General features: G+C 36.6%; 1 protein-coding gene across 6 annotated transcripts; it reads right to left on the bottom strand.

The window, feature by feature from the left end:
* Positions 1–1354: 1354 nt before the first annotated feature.
* On the bottom strand, positions 1355–25282 carry LOC116299522 (neuronal acetylcholine receptor subunit alpha-10). Of its 6 annotated transcripts, none has more exons than XM_031708184.1 (7): positions 25126–25282; positions 11660–11740; positions 5972–6105; positions 5652–5696; positions 4694–4803; positions 4202–4382; positions 1355–3517 (listed from the first exon to the last, which is right to left on the bottom strand). In XM_031708184.1, the coding sequence occupies exons 2-7, from the start codon at positions 11727–11729 to the stop codon at positions 2522–2524; spliced, it is 1536 nt and encodes a 511-aa protein (XP_031564044.1). In that variant the 5' UTR covers positions 11730–11740; positions 25126–25282; the 3' UTR covers positions 1355–2521. The 6 variants fall into 6 exon arrangements, with proteins under 6 accessions (XP_031564044.1, XP_031564043.1, XP_031564051.1 ...); XM_031708183.2 differs by lacking the exon at positions 25126–25282 and adding an exon at positions 23930–24286; XM_031708191.1 differs by lacking the exon at positions 25126–25282 and adding an exon at positions 21412–21617.
* Positions 25283–25310: the final 28 nt, after the last annotated feature.

Genomic DNA, 25310 nt, shown 5'->3' with positions numbered 1-25310 from the left:
TACTGACAGCAGTACAGGTAGCAGACAGGCAGCAGACAGGCAGCAGACAGGCAGCAGACAGGCAGCAGGCAGGCAGAAGCACAGACAAAGTACAGACAGCATTACAGGCAGCAGACAGGCAGCAGGCAGGCAGCAGGCAGGCAGCAGCACAGACAGCAGTACAGGCAGCAGACAGGCAGCAGGCAGGCAGCAGTACAGACAGCAGTACAGACAGCAGTACAGACAGCAGTACAGACAGCAGTACAGACAGCAGTACAGACAGCAGTACAGGCAAAGTACAGACAGCAGTACAGGCAGCAGACAGGCAGCAGTATAGACAGCAGTACAAGCAGCAGTACAGACAGCAGTACAGGTAGCAGTACAGACAGCAGTACTGACTTTTTGCGAAAATGTTTTATTTTAACCCAATACTTTGATATATAAAAACCTTCACAATAAAAAAAATTCAGTTTCGTTTTGTTTTTTGTTTTGAATACAATGACAAAATTTTGAATACAATGTGTCATATCTGAGGAGCTGAGGCGTCATATGGACTTCTGACCTGACGGCAATCGAGGCCTTCTGCCCTTGGGTGTACGAATTACTACCATATCTACAGCTAATCCCTTGCACTTTGCCACGCACGAAATAGGTAACCTTTTTACCCAAATAGGCGTTCACCGTACCTTGAGATTCTTAAAGACTCAGGTAAGCTGTCCAATCCAGGACACCCAGTTATTTCCCACTATACCCTGCCCTCAAGGTCTGGTTTATTATGTATATCATCGTTCTACTTTTCATATATTCGCATGTGTGTACTGTGTATCCTGGACTGTGGATTCTTTTGGCAACCAAGAGCTGAACGTTTTTAGTTTTCCTCTTTTGAGGAGAGGAGTAGCTGCGACAGCTTGTGATTCTGCTAACTGATCAAAAATGTGCGTTTGCATTCAACTCGGCTTTTTTTATTTGATTTTTTTAGGCATCCGTTACGTGTCCATGTATTGGTTTGCCAGAGGCTAGCGGCGTCGAAAAAGGAATTTCCTAACCTGAGTATCAGGCCTTGGCGGCGGAGGGGTTGGTTCAATCTCACAACGTTTTCTAATTCAAATCCGTTTCACTTTAATGTGCAACCCATCAATAAATTATCTGTGACTATCACTTTTAAAGTGTAAAACTACAATAAAGATAATAGATGAAAACGTCTACAAACACATACAGTAAAACAGAAACACATATATCAAAATATAAACAACTAATCACCAAAATTTACTACCGGCAGAAAAATGTCTGTGCATGCCCATATGAAAGGGCAATATGTAAATGACTAATATGTAAATTAGGCACTGACGTTTCAATCACTGTCCATTGCTCTCACTCATGGTAGACGCCGTTTTATTGACTATTTTAAAGTACAGATTAGCGGCATGCCATTTTCGACGAGGTAAGATACCATATAGATCAGCTCGTTATACCACTCAGTCTGTGTTTAATGACAAAATATTGCTTCAAAGTATGAAAATTTTCAAAAGCCGTTTATTTTGTTATATTTTAGTAGCATAGCGCCAAAGTAACTCAAATTCGAGTAGTTTGCGTGAAAACCATGATGACCAGCCATGGAGGTTGTATGCTTATTTTGATCTTGAGGTTTCAGGCGATAGAAATGGTGAGAATACTTTGAGGACTTATTTTGACATGTTTTGGCTTTTCAGTTGCTAGTTGCATATTAATTGCTCCCAGTCAACTCCAAAAAGTCACGTGATTTATAGTAAGCAACAACAACAAAAAAAAGGCAAAATGTTATTTCCACCCATAGCTCCTTTCGGACCAGTCGCATAGACTTGTCGGGCCGCTCAACGCCGGACAACGTATTGGGTGGGAGCAGATGGAATAAAGGGTGTTTAGGCTCAGTTATTTTATCCCATAATCTTAAATCTGATTTTTCAATCATGTCTTTCACGGGATCCATATTCGTAATGTAAACAAACTTAAGAGCCCTATCCTGCAAAGCATCTATTTTATGTAAATAATTAGAGTAAGAAGGGGTCTTTTACTGATGAAATACTAATTATGCCCGTACCAATAGACAATAAACAATTCTAAATGTACAAACATTACGATGTCCGTGTGTTCTAATTAGCACTTTAGTCAATAATTTAAATCATAATTAATTAAATCTTATTATAAAATATCAACAATTTATATTTCCATTCACATAGTGTATTTCACAGGATCGTTGTCATAGTTACGTCAGTTTTGCTCTAGTTACGTCACGGTTGCTATAGATAACAAGTGATGTAAATTGCTGCATTGCAACGGCAACAACAGCATCATGATGTCGCCAGCTGTCGATTCAATCGGCAAAGCAGGTTTCTACTCTTGGAATACCTTCATAAGAATATTCTTCTTCCATTACCAATGAGTGGCAGCATGGTTTTCTTTTCCGTAAAGAAGAGGACCAGGTGTCAAATGCCAAGAATCGGGAAGCTAGAGCATCGACGGCTAACTTCTCTAAGAACCCCTAACCAGAGGCACGCTTGTGATGTTACGGTCTGCGTAGAATAATCGTCAGTGAAGATATAATAATAGTAGTAAAGTACAGCCAGAAAAACATCCGATCCATCACCATAGCAAAATATTTCCAGTCTTCTTGATGCTTTTCGACTTTCTCTCGTTCGCGAATGCTGTTGGAAAGAACGCTAATTTCTTCAGCTAAATTGGGCTCGTTTTGCCGCCGTTTCCAGCCCGTAGATCCCGTCGGAGACGCTTCACCAGGGAATCGGTTGTCAATAAACTTGGGCATGTCTGGACTATGTATATGATTGCGATCGGGGTTATTGTACACGAGCCCGCGTGCGTGCATGCAGCGGCTACAATGGCAGTTAGTGGATGGAGCAAAGTTCATGTCTGCATACTCGTAAGCCAGAGATACGGAGTAACCTTTCTTATTACGACCATCAACGAAGCGTTTCTCCGGGACATTTGATTGCTGATTGCTTTCATTTCTGAACGACCTTCGAACACACAAAACATATCCGAGCCAATCAAGGATGAGGATTTTGGCCCAAACTGGTACCTCTTGAGCTGAGTTACCGGTGCCTCGGTAGTGGATGTTTAGAACAAAGCAAGTCAGCATCAGCGAGATAGAGATCTCTGCCATAATTGCTATGTAGAAGGTGCCTAATAAGGGTATAGTTTCTGAATTTCGAGGCAGGCTCTCTCCAACAAGCTGTAAGAACACAGCCATTGCCAAAAGGATAGTTATGCTCAAGGTTATTCGTTCGCCTGACTCGGGAGGCAGAAAAAAGCCGAGGAGTATCATGGAGAGAATAATCATGCAGGGTACAACCAAGTTGAAAAGGTAAAAGAGTGGTTTTCGTTTAATCTGGACATGCATAGTGATGTCAACTAGTTCGTTGGCGCAGCAGGGGTATAACTTTGCCGCACGTGTCTTGTAAGCTGATATCAAGTCCCATTCTGCACTTTCAATGTACATAGACCTCATTGAGGCATTTTCTGGGAGCATGTTTAGATGGATAATCTGTAAAAAAGAATTGAAGCCACAACTCAAATAGGGTTTCAATCATCCTTCCCTCTCCCCTCCCCTCCAAGGCAACTGTAGAAGCAGGAAGTGTGACAGTTAGTGTGTCATCATTTATTGGCATAATTTTGTTTTCTCATTTCGAACTAGAGTTAATCCTGTTTTGATTCTTCTTTTTCCTTTTCATCTTTACAGTCAAAACGGCTCAAGCTAATCTCCCTAGGTTCCATTAACGCTTTCATTATTTGAATATTGAAATTCATTATTCTTTCTGAGAATACGAATACTCTGGATTTGAAATAATAACCAATTAAAAACTGGAATTCTGATTGGATTATGGTGTTCCTTATTATGGAATAATCCAATTAGAATTCGAGTTTTGAATCGTTTATTATTTCGAATGTTGTGTCTTCAAATTTTTGGAAAGAATAATAAATTTCAATACTCGAATAATGAAATCGTTAATGAAACCTATAGGGGGAAAAGCTTGAGTCGTTTTGACTGTAACTGGAAATATATGTTTATTGATTCACTCTAAATAATATAAAATAAGATATGCTTTTCTAAATTCTCAAAAGTGGAAAAAACGCCCAAAAATGCATAGTTTTTGTTTGCATATGATTTGCAAGGTCGAGGCTGGACATTCAAGATGAAAGCAAGCCATATGATTTTAACTCAGCTCACCTCATACGTCCACGAACCAAATTTCATGGAGCAAGTTTGTTCATCAAATGGAAAATATGTGACATCAATTTTACATGTGCTAGTGAAGGAAGCAGGGCTGTACCATCTGTTAATACCATCGTAATTCACAATGACGGGCGTCTTGTATTTCTCTGTACCGCCGCTGAACTCACTGCTAGCACTATATGAAAACAGAATGAAGACAGATTGAAGTAGGGCTGTAATCAGGGGAGTATTCAGTCTATTCAGGTTTTGCGAAGAGAAATTCCGATCTAAATCGGGAATGACTGGGTGCCGTAACAGAAGTTCAATGAACTCTCACTGACCTCTAAGGTCTCGGGTTCGATACGCTAACACGCTAAATTATAATTTAACCTCTGAGTATGTTACCCCCTGATATTTGAATATATTCGTTTTGCAATACATTCATATAACCCGCCACCAATTAGAAAACAGAGTGTCCGTACCGCCTTTTGATTTAGACATACACACCTGTTATAAAGCACTATATCAGGAATCCATACTTTACTTGGGTCCAGTCTTATCTGCATAATTCCTTCGTACTGGTTTGGATCCCACGTAAGGAGCTGATTATTCCACACCTAGAAGTCATTGAAAGTCTTGGTTTTACACGCAGTGGGTTAACAAAAGTATAGAGTTAAACTCGTAATGGCTGAAGTGCCTTACAATCATACAATCACCCCATGAATGCAATTACATCTTAAAAATAAATAGACCTAGTTCGTCTCGTTGCAATGTCTTCCCCAATACAGAGGAGTAGTCATTACTAAGAGTGTCCTTTCTTTATTTAACGGCTGTTCGTCTCATTGCAATGTCTTCCCAATAAAGAGCAGTAGTCATTACTAAGAGTGTCCTTTCTTTGTTTAACGGACGTTCGTCTCGTTGCAATGTCTTCCCAATACAGAGCAGTAGTCATTACCAAGAGTGTCCTTTCTTTGTTTAACGGTTGTTCGTCTCCTTGCAATGTCTTAACAATACAGAGCACTAGTCATTACCAAGTATCCTTTCTTTGTTTAACAGTTGTGCAAGAGAAGACACATAAATATGTGTACTACAACTCAAAGAAGAAAACGTATTTTCTAGGGAACGAAACTTGGTCTGAAACGGGTAAACACTGCACCAAGACGCGACGAGTTAGGTCTATCAAGAAATCAACTAGAAAAAAAAGGCTTTTTCCGAGTTACGTTCCTTATGGCCGATTTCTAATTGGTTTTCTAACTTAGAAATATGTAAATATAAGGGAAGGTTAGGCCAAACATATTTACTACGGGGTGTCAGTTATTGTACGAACTCGTGCGAAAAAGACTGCAAGTAGCCCCACAGCAAACATCATTCAATATGGCTGCGGTCCCGGCAATGCACACACACGGCACGGCACTGAGCTTTTTACAGTTATACGAAAATTGCTCTATAATGGTTCGACACTTACCTGACGAACCCAGACGTTTGTTGTTAGCATTTGATGCCTGTCGTTCTAGAAGAACATGAGTACAACGTTTGTTACTGCCGGGCAAGAAAAAATTGTGTATCCCCCACCCCACCCTTCTTCGATGGACCGCAGCCCTCTACCTTAATAGGGGCAAATGTTAGCTCAATTATTTTATATTATTACTTTAAATAAAGTTTATTGGTTGATCAATTCTCCCCCCCCCCCCCCCCCCCTTCCCCATCCCTATAGCCACACTAAACCCTTCACTCGGACTCTGACATGTAGAGTTGAATATTTAAAATTTGATCAACGAAACTCACCACATTGACCAACTGCACGAGTTCCATCCCAAACGTAACATTAGTCGTGATATTTGGGTTGACTGCGGGTCTGGCTTCTTGTCTGTATTTCTGTAACAGTTCGTTGATAAGTTTTTCCTCTGGACTAGGAGTTGCTTCGAAAAGAACAAAACGCATAATTATAATGAAGATAACTCTGTCCAAGTACTTCACATTCTTTTGCTGTAATGTATAAATGTAAGAATCAGTATAAATGGAGTTCAAACGTCATAGAAAGAGGTGGAGATGATGGATGGAAATCTGATCCACGATTTTCGCTAGCTAGAATAAATAAATAAATAATTCAATCGATTATAGAGCGAAAGAAGATATGAGAGATTAACCCTATCTTCGAAGACTAAATTGGCATTTTTTGAAGGGATGAAAACCGGAAAGCCCGGAAAAAAACTCTCGAATCAAGGAAGAAAACCAATAACTCTACTCACATACACACTGCCAAGCACGATATACAGGAATCAAAAACCGGGTCGCATTGGTGAGAGGCGTCTCATTAGCAGGGCATGTCACCCGTGCCTTCCCAAGACTGCGGAAGGTTGTGGGTTCGATTTTCAATAGGAAGGAAAACCAGGGGTGCTTACCATTTAAGCCAATCCATCCGCGTCCGTTTTGAAATTCACTGGCTAATTGTAAGAAAAGAGCAGGAAAATTTGACTTACTAGAAATGGTCACGCGTCTACCGGAAGAACCAAAAAGAGCGAGAAAAGTAGATTACCTTCATCATCAGAAGACCGAGTTTTCTGGAACTTTCCGATCGCAATGACAAACACCATTTGTTTTCCAACCAGAATATTGCCGGTTTTTCATGGTAAAAGATAAGCACCCCAGAGTTCTTTCCGGATCGTTTCAACTCGAATTACAGAATTCAAATATCAAATATAAAAGAGAAACATACGGAAAGGAAAGACACAATATGAACACTTTTCTATTAATATGTGAATGCTTTGGTCACAGAGAGAAATAATAGCCAAATATTTGCTCCAAATCTAATAACTATCACGTTAGTATGTGTGATTGAGATGCCACACTGACCATTTATTGACTGTTGTACGTTCGTCTTTAATACAATATTCAGAGCATCCAAGACGCTTTTTCAAAGTGCGATCAGAGTGCGGTTATTTCAAATTGGGACGGCTGTGTGACAGTTTTAATATTTCATTCAAAGTGCGACATAGCAAATGCTGTAGGACAAAGCAATTCTATTACTAATCATAAAAGTGGAAAACAGTTTTTACCTGATGCCGTTCTAGTTTACTTTTGAATTTTCTGGAATTTTCCCAATCTTATTTATTCATTTGTCTTTAAGTTTAGGGAAAATATGTACGAGGGGAAATTTAATAAAATGTACATTTTTGGCGATTCAAAAAGAAAAAGAGGCAGTGAAATTTTGAGACACAGTACACTGATTTTGAAAGCCATTTACAGTCAACTCTCGTTACAGCGGACACCTTCGGGACCGTCACTTGATGTCCGTAATAGCGAGCGTCCGTAATAGCGAAAATTATTACGGCCATTTCTTTGTCAGTATTTTTGTCGGGGATTTTTCTCCCGTCCGCAATATCAAGGTGTCCGTAATATCGGGGTGTCCGCAAGGCGAGAGTTGATTGTATTGAGCTTTCGACTTTCAAATTAACTCAAATCTTCATCATTGTTTCTCATAATATTTACCACTACAGATAAATTTATATAATTGCTTTGCCATGTTTTCAATGTCAAACCATACAAATAAACTTTGCGGAATTAGAAACGAAAAAATAAGAATTAATTGAGTTTATAATTGTCAATGACCAAGATCTATCCATTCATCTTAAATTTTGATTGGTTGTCCCAAGTGCAAATAAATAGACGAAAAGGACCGTTTGAGCATGCGCAATGCAGAAACACATTTATGAACGTGCGCATTAACAACCACTGATTCAATTCAACATGGCGGGATATCAAAGGAAATGCTTAAATGAAAAACCTGTGGGGAACATAAACACACGAAAATCTTTCAAATGTTTAGTGATATATAATAGACCGTTTTCAAATTAGTCAAATACTGCTGTGGTCCTTGATCACAGATTCATTAATACAGGCGTTAGCCTCATGCATTTCAGTGTACAAATAGTACACGATAATACGGCACGAACACGGCCATAACACGGCTAGGGATACGCCAGACAAATCACATTGCACGAGAATTTACTCTCTATCCAATCAAATACCCGTAACACGGCATAAACACGGCGCGGACACGGTCACGCCAAGGTCACGGCAATGCCAGACCAATCACATTACGCGTGAAAAAAATCAGCCAATTAAGATTCTAGAAAGCATCACGGTCACGGCCGGCCTCACGCTTACGACACTGAGCTTTTCACAGTCATACGAAAACTGCACTATCCACAAATACCAACAAAATTATGATATAGGATGCACAACTTCTACAAACAACGTTACCATGGACCTTCACTGGAGCTTGAAGACATCGGAATATTCAAAGTAATTCCATATGAAATCGATGCTAATCCTGTACACAGGGAATTCGAAATTCGTGAAAATTTAGCTACGCGGCCTCATAACCCATATAATTTAGCTATACATAGGCAGCCCAAAACAAGGGCGGATCCAGGGGGGCAAAGGGGGGCTGAAATCCCCCCTTCAGCAGAAAAAAAATGATGCTATTTTATATTGTTTTCCGTTGTGTTGACGGAAGAAACTCAATTAGCCCCCCCCCCTTTAAACTCAATTAGCCACCCCTAAAATTTTGGCTGGATCCGTCCTTGAGAAAGATATTTTATACTAAATTCATATAAATGTATTGTAAATGTATCGTAATTATTTTTCATATTCCTCTTTATGCAAATTCTTCTCAGTATGTAATCTCTTGGATGGAATAATGATTAAAATGATTGATTGATTGAAGTTTTTTTGTGTTGTCGTTGTTGTCGTTGTTGTTGTTGTCGTTGTTGTCGTTGTTGTTGTTGACGTTGTTGTCGTTGTCGTTGTTGTCGTTGTTGTCGTTGTTGTCGTTGTTGTCGTTGTTGTCGTTGTTGTCGTTGTTGTCGTTGTTGTCGTTGTTGTCGTTGTTGTCGTTGTTGTCGTTGTTGTCGTTGTTGTCGTGTTGTCGTTGTTGTCGTTGTTGTCGTTGTTGTCGTTGTTGTCGTTGTTGTCGTTGTTGTCGTTGTTGTCGTTGTTGTCGTTGTTGTCGTTGTTGTCGTTGTTGTCGTTGTTGTCGTTGTTGTCGTTGTTGTCGTTGTTGTCGTTGTTGTCGTTGTTGTCGTTGTTGTCGTTGTTGTCGTTGTTGTCGTTGTTGTCGTTGTTGTCGTTGTTGTCGTTGTTGTCGTTGTTGTCGTTGTTGTCGTTGTTGTCGTTGTTGTCGTTGTTGTCGTTGTTGTCGTTGTTGTCGTTGTTGTCGTTGTTGTCGTTGTTGTCGTTGTTGTCGTTGTTGTCGTTGTTGTCGTTGTTGTCGTTGTTGTCGTTGTTGTCGTTGTTGTCGTTGTTGTCGTTGTTGTCGTTGTTGTCGTTGTTGTCGTTGTTGTCGTTGTTGTCGTTGTTGTCGTTGTTGTCGTTGTTGTCGTTGTTGTCGTTGTTGTCGTTGTTGTCGTTGTTGTCGTTGTTGTCGTTGTTGTCGTTGTTGTCGTTGTTGTCGTTGTTGTCGTTGTTGTCGTTGTTGTCGTTGTTGTCGTTGTTGTCGTTGTTGTCGTTGTTGTCGTTGTTGTCGTTGTTGTCGTTGTTGTCGTTGTTGTCGTTGTTGTCGTTGTTGTCGTTGTTGTCGTTGTTGTCGTTGTTGTCGTTGTTGTCGTTGTTGTCGTTGTTGTCGTTGTTGTCGTTGTTGTCGTTGTTGTCGTTGTTGTCGTTGTTGTCGTTGTTGTCGTTGTTGTCGTTGTTGTCGTTGTTGTCGTTGTTGTCGTTGTTGTCGTTGTTGTCGTTGTTGTCGTTGTTGTCGTTGTTGTCGTTGTTGTCGTCGCTGTCGTTGTTGTTGTTGTTGTTGATGATGCTTATATAAGGGCACGATTTCAAATCCTGCTCAAGACTCAGAGTCTTCAAATTCGCAGCTGCATAAGTTACTTGATATACTGCGAGGATAAGCTCAATTTGATATATGAGAGAGCTGCTACACTGAATCTAACAAGATTATTGCTGTTCGTTAAAAGTTTAACATTTTGATTATAAAATTTGAAAGATTTTCTGTCTTGATTTATCAAAGTGAGCTTGTCAATTTTCATATCAATAATTGTGGATAATTACTATATAGCCGTAATTCAAGTCTGGTACTCGATACCCTGCTGTGTTTAGAATGAAAGATTAAAATTAAATTTAAATCGTATAGATAGTTAGATAATGTCAAGACTATGTGATGCTCATGATTGATGACCATGTTGACCACCATTTCATTTATAATGCCAGGAGATAGGGTGCATCATCAAGACAAGTGCTGATTTTCAAAATGGCGCCGGATCTCAAGAAGGCTAGATATATCACGGGTCAAAAGATATTGATTACGACTATATTTTCTGTGTTAATTTAACAAACAGCGCCAATTCCTACGTTGATTTTGATGTCCATGATGTTGTTCGTATTGGCTATGACGAAGTCCCCTCCAAAACTGCCACACATACGTACACGAAATGATCCTTCTAGTTTGATAAAGATGAGAATAATCACAATGATATTTTTGGGCTGATTTTCTAGAGTTGTACTTACTACTCTAGATCAAATCTGGCTCCTACATTACAATTATGCATGCTGTTGACGTACGCCTCCAAACGAACTTTCCTTATAGACAATTATAAAGCTATCAATCAATTTCCTTCAACTGTTTTATTATTACTATTATAATTTACGCCTGTGCCGGTGTGACGCAAGCCAAGCCCGTAGACGTTATTATGTTTACCGCTTTACGCGATAGGATCCTTTCCACCAAACATAAAATCGACTAAATTTAGGTTTATCTTATCAACGTAGATAAAGAAATTGGAATAATTGCACTAAAAACAAAAGGTCTGCTAAAAAAGTCGCCATTAAATGAATGCTAAGTAAAACGCGCAACTTCAACAGCGTCATATTATTTAAGAATAAACCACTTTTGTACGATAATGCCATTTATCATCAAACGTTTTGAAGTTTAATTTTCGTTTAAAAGGTCGCTTTATGTAGGATGAAAGACCTTTAACGAGTGTTTATTTTTTCATTGTACCTCTAATGCACTAAGATTTCCATCGCACTTTGTCTAGCCACAAAATATTATACAATTCCAAATCTTTTTCTCCAAATGCCGAGCAAAAAGGATCTTGGTTTACCTTATGATAATGAAACCGATAAAAACCCACTCTAACTAGTTTGCTTCTTATGGTCGTGTTTGGAGAACAGTGATGACACACGCTGCAGCTTTCTTTTTATCATTCAATTTTTGTATTTTTTCCCTTTCTTTCTCTCTTTTTTAAGGAGACGAATTGCTTATTCGTTTATACGGTTCCAAATTATGCAATTGATAACTTTGCATATTTGGTCATAATTAAGCATGAAATGAAAAGGAAAACTAGAAGGCGAAATAGGAGAAGGGGGCAAAAAGAAACGTTTTTCTCATGACAACTTCTCATAACACAGACATATTCTATACAACCTTAAAAGCCAGAATAACCAAAATATAATGAAATAACTACTCACCTTGAATGGAGAGAAACGTACCGACGGCAATAAAAGCCAGATAACAACCAGAATAAAGGATCCTAGACATCTTGACAAAACCTGGGAATGATCATGATAAATACAAATCACTCATGATCAAATCAAGAAAAATCCATTTTCAGGCTTATCTAGGGATGACGCATATTCTTGTACCCCCACTGGCTCCAAACACAAATAAAACAAATTTAAAGGGTTTTGCATTTCAAGATGAACTAAATGAAATGATTAAGAAACACTTCTAAATGATATAGAAGGGATTATTATCTTTTTTCTATAGAATAAGATTAGCTATCTAGTACTCAATGATCGATTTGCTGCTTACTTTTCACGTACTTTGATGTGTTTATTCAACTACATGAAGTCAAGTTCTATGAGAAATTAGAAATATTGTTTTGATGCTTGAATTTCAGTTTTACGGACTGATCTATGGACCAATTAAGATTTCAATGCAATCATTTTATCCCAACTGTAAAAATACTCTTTAGCTAACCGTAAATTTTTCATAAATGTGGAAAGTATACATCACAAGAATGAAGCGGAGTAATTTGAATTGGAAAAGAGACAAAAGGAAATTTAAAACGCCCTAAGAGAACTGTGTTTTGTAAACAAGTTCAAAGTTTGGGGGGGAAATACGGATTTTCAATTGCTGAAATAAAAGTAACGGCACGCAATAAACGTGAACGGCCGATAAAGTACATTCAAAAATAATGCATACAAAAATCTTTTACTCCGAGGAAGGACTAGCGTCCGAAACGTCAGTAAGTTTTTTCATCTTTTCACGGTGTATAATTTACCTTTTTATCATTACTGTTTCATCAGAATCACCGACGAAGCTCACAGTAAATTTTATCTAGTTATCTCTTTGACATGCAAAAATAGGTATGGGTAATTAAAAAAAAATCAGGCCAATTTGTATTCTTGGCATTTATTTTAGAAGACGACGTATTAATATTTTAGGTCTTTTCGGCTGTCAATCTATGCATCGGTCGATCAACGCTGATAAATATTTCATCGACCTTCCTCTTGAGCACGTGAATAGACGTTCGTACCGCCAAGAGATCACCTAACACAAATGTGGTTTATATTATATATATATATAGCCATATATATATTTGCAAAAACTTCAACCAATTTTTACTTCGTTACTATGTTTTTCTTTTCTCTTCTCTTCTCTTCTCTTCTCTTCTCTTCTCTTTTTTATATACTAACAAGATTATCTGAAAATCAAAAAGGAAAATATCCGCGAAGCTATCACATAATCTGCATAGATTTTTAATAAAAGACATAATTTTGCAAAAAAATAAATAAATAAAATGCAAAGATTCTGACTCTTCTTTTTTTTTTTTTCTTTTTTCTTTTAATAATAAGTCAAAAAAGTCAGCGGAAAATTCTGCATCGATTTTTAATATATTTATCTTGATATACGTATATTCATGTTCGGTGAAAGAGACATGTTTTTTGTATATAGCTAAACATATATTAGACAAAAATTCTAGCTCTTGATCATATATTAAATAATATGTCAAAAAAATATTAAAATTTATAAGATACCCTTGCTAGCTTGTTTTTGATTAGATTTTTTTCCTTTTTTGACCGAAGAAGTTAAAAAAATTTTGAGCAACATTACAATTTGACAATTTGATTTTTATGTATTTATATAATTTTTTCTACGTGATCCCTATACATGCGTGCCGTAGTTCGTTTTTTTTTTTTTTTTTTTTTTTTTTTTTTTTTTTTTTTTTTTTTTTTTTTTTCTATGGTTTCTTTCTTGTCATTGTGCTACGTGCAGGAGGTGAGAATGTCTTAACCACGATGTCAGTTTTGAATATCAACACGAAAGCCAGCCGTACCGCGTCAAATGTACCAGAGAAACGGTAACCAAGCCGAGTTAGACTTAATATGTATGCATGCATCATGAGTATTTTTTGATTAAAACTTTATCTTTCGGATTCTAAAATGATCTATGAACCTTGTCTAAAGCCTTTTTGCACCCTTTTTTTTTTACTTCAATAGACCTATCCCGAATTCGCTTGACTGGCCACGAAACAATGGTCTGAAGTCGAGGTTGAACTTGATCAATAAAAGAATCAAGTCCAGTCTCGACTTCAAACCATTGTTTCGTGGCCAGTCAAGCGAATTCGGGATAGGTCTATTCCTGTTAAAAGGAAATTCAACCAATGATTTAGTCATGTTTATATGAAATATTTGCAATATAGTGACAAGGCGAAAAGACTCACACTTATTTACTATGTACCCCGCAGGGTTTCTCTCTAAGTTATTTGTTCAATGAAGGCCTAGAAAACGTTGGTTCTGTCAGGACTTATATTATACCAATAATATATTACTATTTTCGCACCCTGTATGAGCAAAAAGTATGGTATTGAAATACAAGGTCAAGTATTGCAGTTAAGCTTGGGCACGATTAGAACTAATATACCTATGGTCACCAACAACATGACTAAAAATACCGCCCCTCCCCTCCCCTCTAAAATATAGCTAAACACAAGCAAAGACGCAAAGTCCGGCATTAATGGCTATTTTTAAAAAGTGAAGAAATTAAGTAACATGCTCTTGAATAAGCTAAACATGCTTAAAAGAAGAAATTAAGAAGAGACAGCGAAAGATAAATAAAGAAAGTCCTCAAGAATGAGTGAATTACATAAAAAAAAGTTACGATTTCGTTTTCGCTCTGTAGTGCATATGCCATCTCAGTTGAAAATTTAATGAGAAAAGTATAACAGACATTAATTCAAAATAATTTATAGAATTGTTAAAATAATTTCCATTCTCGTTTTAAGGCATAGTTTCTTGATGATCCCGTTGGAAAATTATAGCAATTTTTGTGAAGTTGTTCTAACATTGTTTTTCACTCAAGGAGACATTACTTGTGCACTCAAAAGTGTCGTGGTGTTATTGAATTAGACAAAAAATACCTTCCTACTTCGTTGTCTTCAGTCTGCAGGTCGTGGTTCTTTAAATTAAATACTTGACTCAAAGCATGAATACATTTGGGACTCACTCAGTTCGTTATTTAATCAGCTATATCGGCTTAGTACAAGAAAAAGATTGTTATCAAGAATGGTAAGCCGTCGTCGCTTGCCATGTTGATCGCTATCGATTACAAACAGCCAAGCGAACAGAAAGGGATATTAACATTTTTTGAAAGCTCTACCGCAGAGGGATACAAAGAAAATAGTCTACTTCCAGCATATATAACGACTGAAATATTCAATGAAATCATTGCTTAAAATATTTCTGTTATCAGTTCAAAAGCAGAGTCAAAAATTAAAAGTTTATGAATGAAAAGCTGTTGTAATTTGTAAGTTCAAATTTTTCAACTTTTGAGTCCAACAAATGTTTTATATACCAGAAGCAAAATCCAACCTTGCAGAAATCAACGGTTTGTTTTTAACCATTCAAGGTTTGTACGTTGAATAATTTATTCTTTTCAGCGCTATGGAGCTGAGGACGGTGCTAATGATTTCGACCATCAAGCATTCGATTCCTCCGATTCTTGCTTTCAACCACATTCAAATATCCGAGATTTGATTTGCGAAGTTGGTTTTCCGGCAATTTAAGCGCTGAATTCGCTCGGTTAGTTGCTATACGTGGGAGATATGGAATAATAAATGTAACTTATTTGAAGCTATTACAAATCTTACCTTTCTTAAACGTAGAGTGATGTTGGATTTAAGAAAGATGGCTGACGAATCGCATGCGTCCCCAGAGTCATTATCAACAAGGTTGATTGTATTTTGCCTTAGAGAAAGATCTAGTGGCATAGGAACCAATTACAACTGCAGTGGCAAATCGATGTCAGTACTTCTATTATGTGGTCAATCTAATAGATTATATCACTACATTCTATGCTAAAGTCCTTGCAATTAACTCAAAACCCATCAAATATAAATGGCGTTTGGAGTCGGCGGTTTGACCATTTTTTGGTCCCCGAAAGCGTACACTTTTCAGTTTACGAACACGATTTTCCCCACAACATTAATCCTCTTGCCACTTCCCTCTTGCTATTTACAGGTGGGTGTATTAAGTGAATTACAGAGTAATAAATTCAGCACAAAGTCTAATTTATGGAAGAAAGAGTCATTGCATATGAATGAGTTTGTCGCATTGCTTGGCAAGACGCATCCCTCACAAATCTCAGCACATCAAAAATTAATGATTATCTAATAATAATAATAATAATAATAATAATAATAATAATAATAATAATAATAATTACACATGTGAATATGAATAATTAATAGATACTTCGATTAAAGAGCTTGATTTAGGGAGAATGTCCCCTGTTTTTTTTCTGTCGTTCGGTTTCTTTGTTTAGCTTCTCAGTTCAAATCGCTTCTACAGCTCTTTTCCCCCACCAGTGTTGCCCATTCTATGTAGCATTCTTATATCTTTTACTTTATTTCTGTAGATTGAATTCTTCCTCACTTAATTTATTCTGACAAATGTTCTAGTTCGTTCTTTTGTTTATTCTAGATGTCTCCCTACCCCTTTCTTTCCTTACTTCCTCTCTTTTTCTACTTTATTCTTACTTTGCTGTCTTTTTCTTTGTTTGTTTGTTTGTTTGTTTGTTTGTTTGTTTGTTTGTTTCTAGTGGACTTTTGAAGAGTACCTTAGTGCTTTTGTTTGTTTGTTTACGTGTCTTTATATTTCTTTGTTTGTTATGTTCTTTCTTTCTTTCTTTCTTTCTTTCTTTTTTATAATATTGCGATGAGGTCATCATCTTGCGTGACTCATGATGTCACCGTTTCATTTAAAAAATGCAAAAAATACAATTAGTGTGAATTTAATCGGCTTTAACACATAAATAAGCTAAATTATAGCTGAGATAAATTAATCTTTTGCCAATGTTTGACGAAAAACGTCAACGTAGTTATTAGAACTTATAGGAAAATTGTTGTATGTGTCAGTTCGTTATCATCGTTTGAGTGCCATTTCGGTTCATCATGGTCGTTTAATGATTAAATGTAGAAAAAGCTGAGGAAATGTACCGATTATTTTCAAAACTTTCATTTAATGTTGTTGTTTTTTTTTTGCGTCCTACGCATATCTTTAATCTTACAAAAATATATCTCTTCTCAATCAATTTCTTATTATCTTATCAAAAAATCACCTGATCTGTTGCTAAAAATACGCATTCGTCACTCACACAAAAAAGTGCCCCAAGTATAAACGCATTATACACGACTTTCAAAAATGGCCGCCAAACTCGGTTGGGACTAGGGACAGTTGAATGAAAGCAAGGTCAGAAAGGCCTCATTAGTAAACAAAGTCTACTTAGTACAATATTTTGTGTCAAAGTCATTCATTTCACCAATTCGAGTTCTTTTAAGAGTCTATTGAAGTAAGGGTGAATGTCTTTGACACAAAATATCGTATTGGGTAGACTCTGTTTACTAATGAGGCCTTGCTTACCCCGCTTCCATTCAATTGTCCCTTGTCCCAACCGAATTTGGCGGCCATTTTTGAAAGTCGTGTATAAACAATGTTTTGTGGCTAAATACATAAATAGTATCAAATAGATGAATATGACTAACTCAGAAAATAAAACAAATACAGCCTACGCCCTAAAAAATACCGAACCTTTTTATTAAAATTAAATTCGAATAAAACTCTCATTTTTAACCAAAACGCGTAAACCAGACATCAAAATGTGTAGAAATCGAATCAGTCATGGAGTTTTTAACTGATTTGCTTAGAGCATTCCGTTTTTAGACCACGCGTTATTCCCTTGAGAATAATTCCTTTGTTTATGGGGCATCCTTGCTCGCAGAATAAAAGGTTTTCCTTTTTTACGCGCTTCGGAATATTGAAGATTCTTTATTTGATTTCCATTCATTATCCTTCTCAACTTCTCAACTTCTCAAACATTGCTCAAGCAAAGTTACAAGGTTTGAAATTGTACAGCATTACCCTCGAGAGAGTCCACTAAATTGTTTTTTTATTATTATTATTACTTCTCCTTTGTGAAGCTATCAGGCCGGCTTTAATTTGCGCAAAAATCTTGTCACAATATTTTTGCAAATCATACATCCGTGAAATAGTACTAAGCTAATTAGTAGAAAAAAGCACCAATGAAACAATTGAAAACAAAAGAAATAGATGTTTAGAGCTATTTAATGTATAACTTGATATAAAACGGGGGAAAGATGTTCATCAGTCTTGGCAGCAAACTAATGCTGCAAACTAATGCAAAATAGCATCATAAGAATGACGTTTGACGAGGCTCTTTATGGATGCATCAGCGTGTCATCGCTAATGACAAAACTCCATGATCAATGACCTACTTGCGGCTTAAAGCTCTTTCCACGAGGATAGAAAAAAGGCCAAAAAAGCATTATTGCTAAGTTGGATGATGTAAAATAAAAAAACAAGGTTACACAGTTTGTTACTTGACAAACAAGGCGGTCATGGCGTCACATAATTTCATACAATCCAATTTATCTATCGAAGCAAAGTGTCCTTTTCGACTTTAAAAAACAGTGGACGCATAAGATTGCATAAAAGTGTAAGCAATTGAGCAGTCTAGTTGAGTCAACTAAATATTAAGATAATCACTCACTACAACATTTAGAAATAATAAATGTTTGTTCATCTTCTTTTAAGCCCACAGGTCTTCATATATGATCATTGTCAGGGGGAAAGCCGAGGAGAGACTACAGCATTGAGGTACAGAAATATATTTCACGTGAGTATTTGCGGTGAACATGATGGATACTATGTATGGTACTAAGTGTTCGTATACATCAGTAATCAGTCAATAGATGGTTCTACTTGATTAGAAAGCTTTTATCTCAGTTAGAGACATGCGTAGTGGTTGATGGAGATATTTTGGACTTTACATACTTGTAGTGAGGTAATCATGGTTTGATTGGTCAAGTCCCGTTCGACCAATCAAATCATAGTACACTATTTTTTCGTTATCCAATTTCAAGAAGTTTTCGGTTTTATATATATAGAGGATATTACATGGGCGCGCGGAGATACGAAATTTATCTTCGAGTGTTGAAAAGATCTCTCACAAGTGAGCGCAGCGAACGAGTGAGAGATTTTCAGCACGAGAAGATAAATTTCGTATCTCCAAGCGCTCATGTAATATTCTGTTTTTATCATATAATTATCTATAAAGTACTTATATTTCTCCTTTTCGAAAAACTGATATTTTCACATGTGAAAATATCGTTACCATGTTTATCAGGTGTCTAAAATCTCGTACATTCTACTCAGTGAAGATATCATATCCGTTACATGTGAAGATATCACCGTTTCCATGACTACGTTCTTATCAACCAATCACATTTAGGCCTTCACGGTTTCTTTCAGTCCTCATCGCCGGTAAACGATAATTTTGATGATAACTTAGACCTGTTTCTTCATTTTTATGAAATGCCAGAATAAAGACGGAGAAAGACAACAAAACTCTTCGTAATCTTAATGGTCTATTTTCCACCTTTCAACATTTTTCAGCAGAAGATGGTTGATTTTAGAGAGTCCAAACAGTCAAAAGTGTATAGAATCCCCAGGCCCTAGACTCTTTTTAGGTGAATCTGTATTTTGTGAATGGATTCCGTCTAGAGTTTGTCTCTGTTTTGTCTATTGATTTTGGAGGATTTTAACAAAAGAATTGTTTATATCCTCCTTTTGTTATATCCTCCAACATGGCCACCGTGTCTTGTTATTTAATTCTCTTGGGAATGGTTGAAAACCATCCAATAGAAATAGGTCAAAGCATAATCTTCAAGTACAGAAACCTCATTGAATCGAACGATCATTGACTAGATAGAGAAATTATTATTGAAGATTACTTATAGTTTCTAAGTTTGTTTTACGTCTTATGAAAACAGCTGCTTAATGAATTCACTAGATTGATTGGTAAAATCATCACAGATCTGGTGATTAAAGAAAATTTTCAAGTTGAAGTTCAGGTTCTAAGTATTACGGAAAAAAGTGGGCGCCAAGCTGTCATCTTAAGCCTCTGGCGAAACGAGAACATGTTCTTAATTGTCTTCAAAGGTGTCTGTTAGGAAACATTGGGAAACGAAGGTAAAAATCGTTTCCGTTCGGCGCGGAAACACAAAAAGGTTTCTGTCGTACTGCAGAAATATGTCTTGTTTCTCGGAAGCAAAGTTTGTCGTGCGTGGCAATGTTTTGCAAATAAATAAACTATGGGAAACATGAAGGAAGCATGCGCGCGGCCAAAATGTAACTTTAACCGTGTTTTGCGTGCAGTGTTTTTATGAGAGATCATTGTTTGGATCATTATATCCAGAGAGCGCTAATCCTTATCGATAGTTTTCATTAGATTGATCGTGCGTGAGTCTCATCTCTCTGTGTAAAATTATCGTGATTAGCTTGGATAGTAGCCTCCTTTGCAGCCGTTCTTAGGGTCCAGTCACGCGACGTTTCCCAGGCTACTTTGATGACTGCGAGAGGACAATGGCGGCCTATCGCGGTCACCATGCACCGGGGGCGTAGATATTTCTAATTTGATCTAGAAAGGGTCTACATGAAAATTACTCTGTGTCAATCTGGTTACCTGACATTAGTTTTTATTGTGTAGTTAGGTCTCAGTCACAGGAAGGCAGTGTACCATATTTTCCCGCTATTCACACGCGTACGCGTTTCATGTTTAGGGTTAACCGCCATATCCACAAGTTTAGTAAAACTTTGCCACCCTCTCGTTACGCCACCACTGGTTTATATGCACAGTGCATGTTTATATCATATTTTGAAACTACATGCATTACACTCAATCAATCAATCAATGTATTGCTCATTTCTCTTAGAGAAACATTCAGCTCTCACTTTACTCGAGTAAGTTCAACTACTTTGAAGCCAAGCTATTATGGTTGCGTCTAAAGCATTCTTTGAGAATCTGTGATGGTTGATATTCCTGAAATCTTTGGTAGATTGTTCTTATTAATGTTTTTATTGGACGGCCTTTTCTTTTGTTGCTTGTATCTATAAAAGTTAGCTTCTTGATATCTGCGGTTCGAGGAGCGTATAATATGTGCAAACCATGCATTTTAGTTGTTGTTTTACAACAAAGTCCTTCAAGGGCGTTGCGCTAGTATATACCTTTCCATATAGGCACAAATTCCACCAAAAAAAGATTATTGTCTATTTGTTTGGTATTCATTTGCATTTTAGCAGTACTAACATGTAGTCACGTGACTCAACCAATCGATTTATAATATGGTACAAAAATATATCACTTACTGAAAATAGCGTTAGCCTTCAATCTTAGAAAAAAACTGTTGAGAAGTTTGGCGTTCCTACGGATATCTTGATGTCAAACACATTTAAGTCGCCTTACGACGAAACCCTCACAGCGACAATGTTTGTTCTGTCTAGAGAAAGCCGTGCTGGAACCAGCCTTGTGCTGGGGTCGAGGGAGGGGGGAGGGCTGTACAGAGGGGGCAAGCTTATTTAGATAATAATTCTAGGGTAAAAATTATATTTTTTAATGAAATGACCAAAACCTTTTCAACTCTTTTTGTCCAAACTTGTTACATCCAAGATAATTTTGAAACGTGTTTATTATAACCATACGTGATCTTCATTCGCACAAGCGTATCAACAAATATTGTGTATAATCGTGACTTTGTATCATCAAAAAAGATTATCACAATAATGCAAAATCATGATTATATATAATATTTGATTATATGCTTATGAGAAAACGATTTGCGTGTGGTTTGTTAAATACTCACCGCAAATTTGCAAGTTATTGAACAGTTGAAGTTTTTGGTATTGGAAGCTTGGATCGGGCTATCCAGCTTGCACGTCTACTTTCTTTCTTATTTATCTCAAATCTGTACCTCGTTATTTACATTCATCTATTTCACTCAATAACTTACATCCGTACCTCGTTAGAACATCACTATCTTTTTGAAACTGATCGTTATTTCTGACACCAACGTTTCAGTGTGTTTGTCTTATTGATATCTTATGCCAACATAGACCAACTCAAATTCGTTTACATCATCTCCTATACACACATGATTCGACGTCAACAACTTCCAATTAGAAAGTAAACCACATTAAGATAACCTTTTTTTCTTTCTTTCTTTTTTTCTTTCTTTCTCTTACAGTTAAGCCGGTTTTGCGTATGGATCGTATCATAAGAAAATCCTTTGCTTGGGAGCTTGTGCCAGAACTACTCATTTTAATAAATCCGTACTGGTCACTGCCGGACCAATTAGCGCGCACTATGACAGCCAGTATGTCAGTTTCTTCAGTTGTAGTCGTAGTATGATTTGATTTGGATAACGATTTGTAAACAGACCTGGGTTATGAAGTAATTCATTGCACAATGAGAAAATAAAATGATAAGAAAAATGATCATTCGCTAAGACGATGATATATGATTAAGACAGATCGCTAGAAAAGCTAAGATTTAATCTTTCAATATGTCGTGGTCATAACTTACAGGGGTTGTTTTGTATACACTCAATTGAAGAATCTTTGTCGGGTTCAGAAATATAGAACGTAAAAGCTGAGACCGAAATGGCACATGGAAAATGACATAATTATATTATAATTTATTCATTTGCGCCATCAATGCAGTCGGTTTAGAATGCCAAACGCGTATTAAAAACAGTGGATGATGCCACGGGTCGCCGGTCGCAGCATACATCTAATTAACGTACTTCCCATGTGCCATTTCAGTCTCAGCTTTTATGTTCAATGTTTCTGAACCCGACAACGATTTTTCAATTGAATGTATAAAGATCCTCATTTTTGAAAGGTGTCGATTATGATTTTCACTTAAATTGACAAAACATTTTCACGGAAATGGAATTGTCACGATAAAATCACTAACTAAGGTAGGCAGAAAATACTGAGGAAAAAGAGAATGTGGATATAACATAAAAAACGACAAAAACAAAAACAATCTGGTGGTTTCTTATACATCTTTACATACCAACCATAAGGATGCATTTGTAGCATCTCCTTATCATCCGGTAGCCCCCTCCCCCCTCCCCCAAAAACTCACAATAATGTATAATTAGAATATGAAAAGGGTTAATATAAACCATGTAAAAAGCGATAACAAGAAAAGCAACAAAAAAATCAGTTCTTGAAGAAGACGGCACTGAAATGTTACGACGTGAAAACTAGCCTTTAAATATGGCTTTATTATTTAAGTGCAAATTAACCCTTTGACAATACTCTCAGTACTAGTTCTGCATAAAGTAAATAGTTGATTGGAAAAATATTTCTTGATTTGACTGATGCGTCTCTAAGTTATGAAGGTTTATACTTCCAATATGTTAATGATGGTGACGTCAGGTAAGGTGTTTGAGTGTTTTTGTTGTAACTAGTAATACTAAATGCTGGCCATTTTGAAAATACGAATTGAAAATAGCTTTCATGTAAACCATGAGTAAAATAATGATGCTTTTTAAATACTGTTTCTATGAACCAGTTCAATTTTGTATATTTGCTTAAGCCTTCATAGACGTCACACTTATTAGCATATTGGAAGAATAAACCTTCATAACTTAGAGACGCATCACTTAGATCAAGAAATATTTTACCATTCAACTATTTACTTTATGTAGAATCAGTACTGAAAGTATTGTCGAAGGGTTCATTTGCACTTTAACGCATTCAGTACATTACCGTGTTTTATAACATGATTCGAAAAACCTTGTATAAGACAATGAAAGTAGAAGTCTTTCTCTAGGGATGATTGAACGACGAGATGTCTATAATATTATTTTGTAACTACGTCCCACGCTTGTCTACGATGTATGGGCTTTAACTTTAGATAGTCATAGATATTTTTAATCATTATATTGATACGCGAAGACATTAATTTTCCTCCTTGGCCTTTGTCGGTTTTAAAGCTTTAATGAAAAGCCTTCATCACCCAATATTTACGAGGAAATTTCACCGCGAGGGATAATTGAGTGATTTTGCAATCAGTGTAATAAGTTTCTTACATGTAATTCTTAATTAATATTTTTTCAACCTCACACTTATTAAATGCATTCAATGCAGGTCAGTAAAGTATAGATATTCAGAGTATTGTCCTGCTTCTCAGGTCTTCCTTGCTCCAAACAAAACATGCTAAATTTCATGATCAACTCAATCTGTGACTTTGATCAGCCCACAGGTTTCTTTTGTTTGCTTTATTTCAGAGTGGAGCTCCAATTTTTTCATTTTTCCAATTTTTTTGAGAAGAAATTTTCATTCCCTCCGTGCCCTTACCCCGGCCCTTACCTTTTTCTGTGCTTAGCATGCGACGTCACACCAGCTACGCTGTATGAGGAAAAGCCTTTCTTTGACATCCAACATGACGACCGCATTTCTTACCCTCTCTTTTAGGCATAGAAAAGTTGTTACCCAAACAGTAATTCAAAAAGAAATATGTCATTCTCAATTTAACGATCATCTAATTAAGAAATCCGAGAAACGACCGATTTGCGAAGAATGGCCGACAAACCGTGCGAAAGTAGTCAACGCATTCTTCTCCAAACCAACCACAAACTGAATGAAGAATATCCGAACCAAATTATATACTGGCCGAAGCATTATCGACGAACCTGTGATCAACCGATAAACCAATTTCACTTCCTTACTACAAATTCCGAACAAATTGACGTAAGGACTAAAAAATCGACCTACAGATTGAGCATCCCACTGAACATAGAATGGATCGATCGATATCAACTTACTTCAGTATAGTACAGATCAAATCGACAAAAAATGGCTGACCAAACGCGGTACTCTCCAACTAAACAACAGTTTGACTTCGTATGAAAAACGTCAAGCAGGTTAAGAATATGCAACATTTTTGGAAGTCTTGATACATAAATATTACCGAGTAACAAATAGCTTTTTGTGTGCTATCATTTCCACAATGGCATTGATAACTATTCAAGATATGAATTTATAAATAATACGTAGTATTTCCTTTTAAGATTTCCATCTCTATTTCCATCACTCTTTTGAATTAACCTTTCCTCTATCTTCAAGGCTAAAGCCCCAGTGAAAAATTATGTCATGTCATCTTTAATAAATTTTGACAAATCCATCAGATATCTTCGATTATTTGGAGCTTACACAAAAAAAAATTTTTTAGCCCCTATATTCTAGCCAATTAATAACATAGTTATGATTATTTTCTTCACATGTCTGACGATTGGTTTTTCAGACAGGAAGATCAAGTGTGCTTACAATATTAAATAGCATTCTTGTAAAATTGCTTATGAATTTCCTGCAGAGCCTCCATGAGGTCACTGCGTAAAACGTATTTTTTAAGAGACATGAAAATAGTTCAAAAGTAAAATTATGTTACCTCCTATTGAGGCATTACTTTGGGATTCACTTGACCTAATTATATAGTTTGTTATTCACGAATAGTTATGTAGAATATTCTATTACGGCAGTCATGTATTATTATTATAAAGACTTACTTTTACTCAGTGTAGCTCTCCGCAGTTATCGTGGTAGAGTTCCTAGAATCGCTTCCCAAACACTAGTCCCTGCTATTAAATCATTTCCATTGTCGATTATGAGGATTTGTATTGGTTAGTTCCAGGTTGGAAACGAGAAAAGAGCTTTTTAGAAAAAATTGACACATTCATTTTAAGAGTCTTTA

This window comes from Actinia tenebrosa, unplaced genomic scaffold (assembly GCF_029948245.1).
Source record: "Actinia tenebrosa isolate PJP-AT-01 unplaced genomic scaffold, QUT_ActTen_1.0 PGA_scaffold17__23_contigs__length_9995812, whole genome shotgun sequence".
NCBI classification, from domain to species: Eukaryota; Metazoa; Cnidaria; class Anthozoa; order Actiniaria; family Actiniidae; genus Actinia; species Actinia tenebrosa.
Note: the sequence above shows the minus strand (reverse complement) of the source record. Positions and strands in the feature narration are given on the sequence as shown.

Excerpts from the sequence above, each read along its gene's own strand:
- LOC116299522 (XM_031708183.2), bottom strand. Across the intron at positions 6,106-11,659 it reads TACGTTTCTCTCCATTCAAG|CAACTCCTAGTCCAGAGGAA; the intron begins GTGAGTAGTTAT and ends TTCTTTTCGAAG. Across the intron at positions 5,697-5,971 it reads TCGTGCAGTTGGTCAATGTG|AACGACAGGCATCAAATGCT; the intron begins GTGAGTTTCGTT and ends ATGTTCTTCTAG.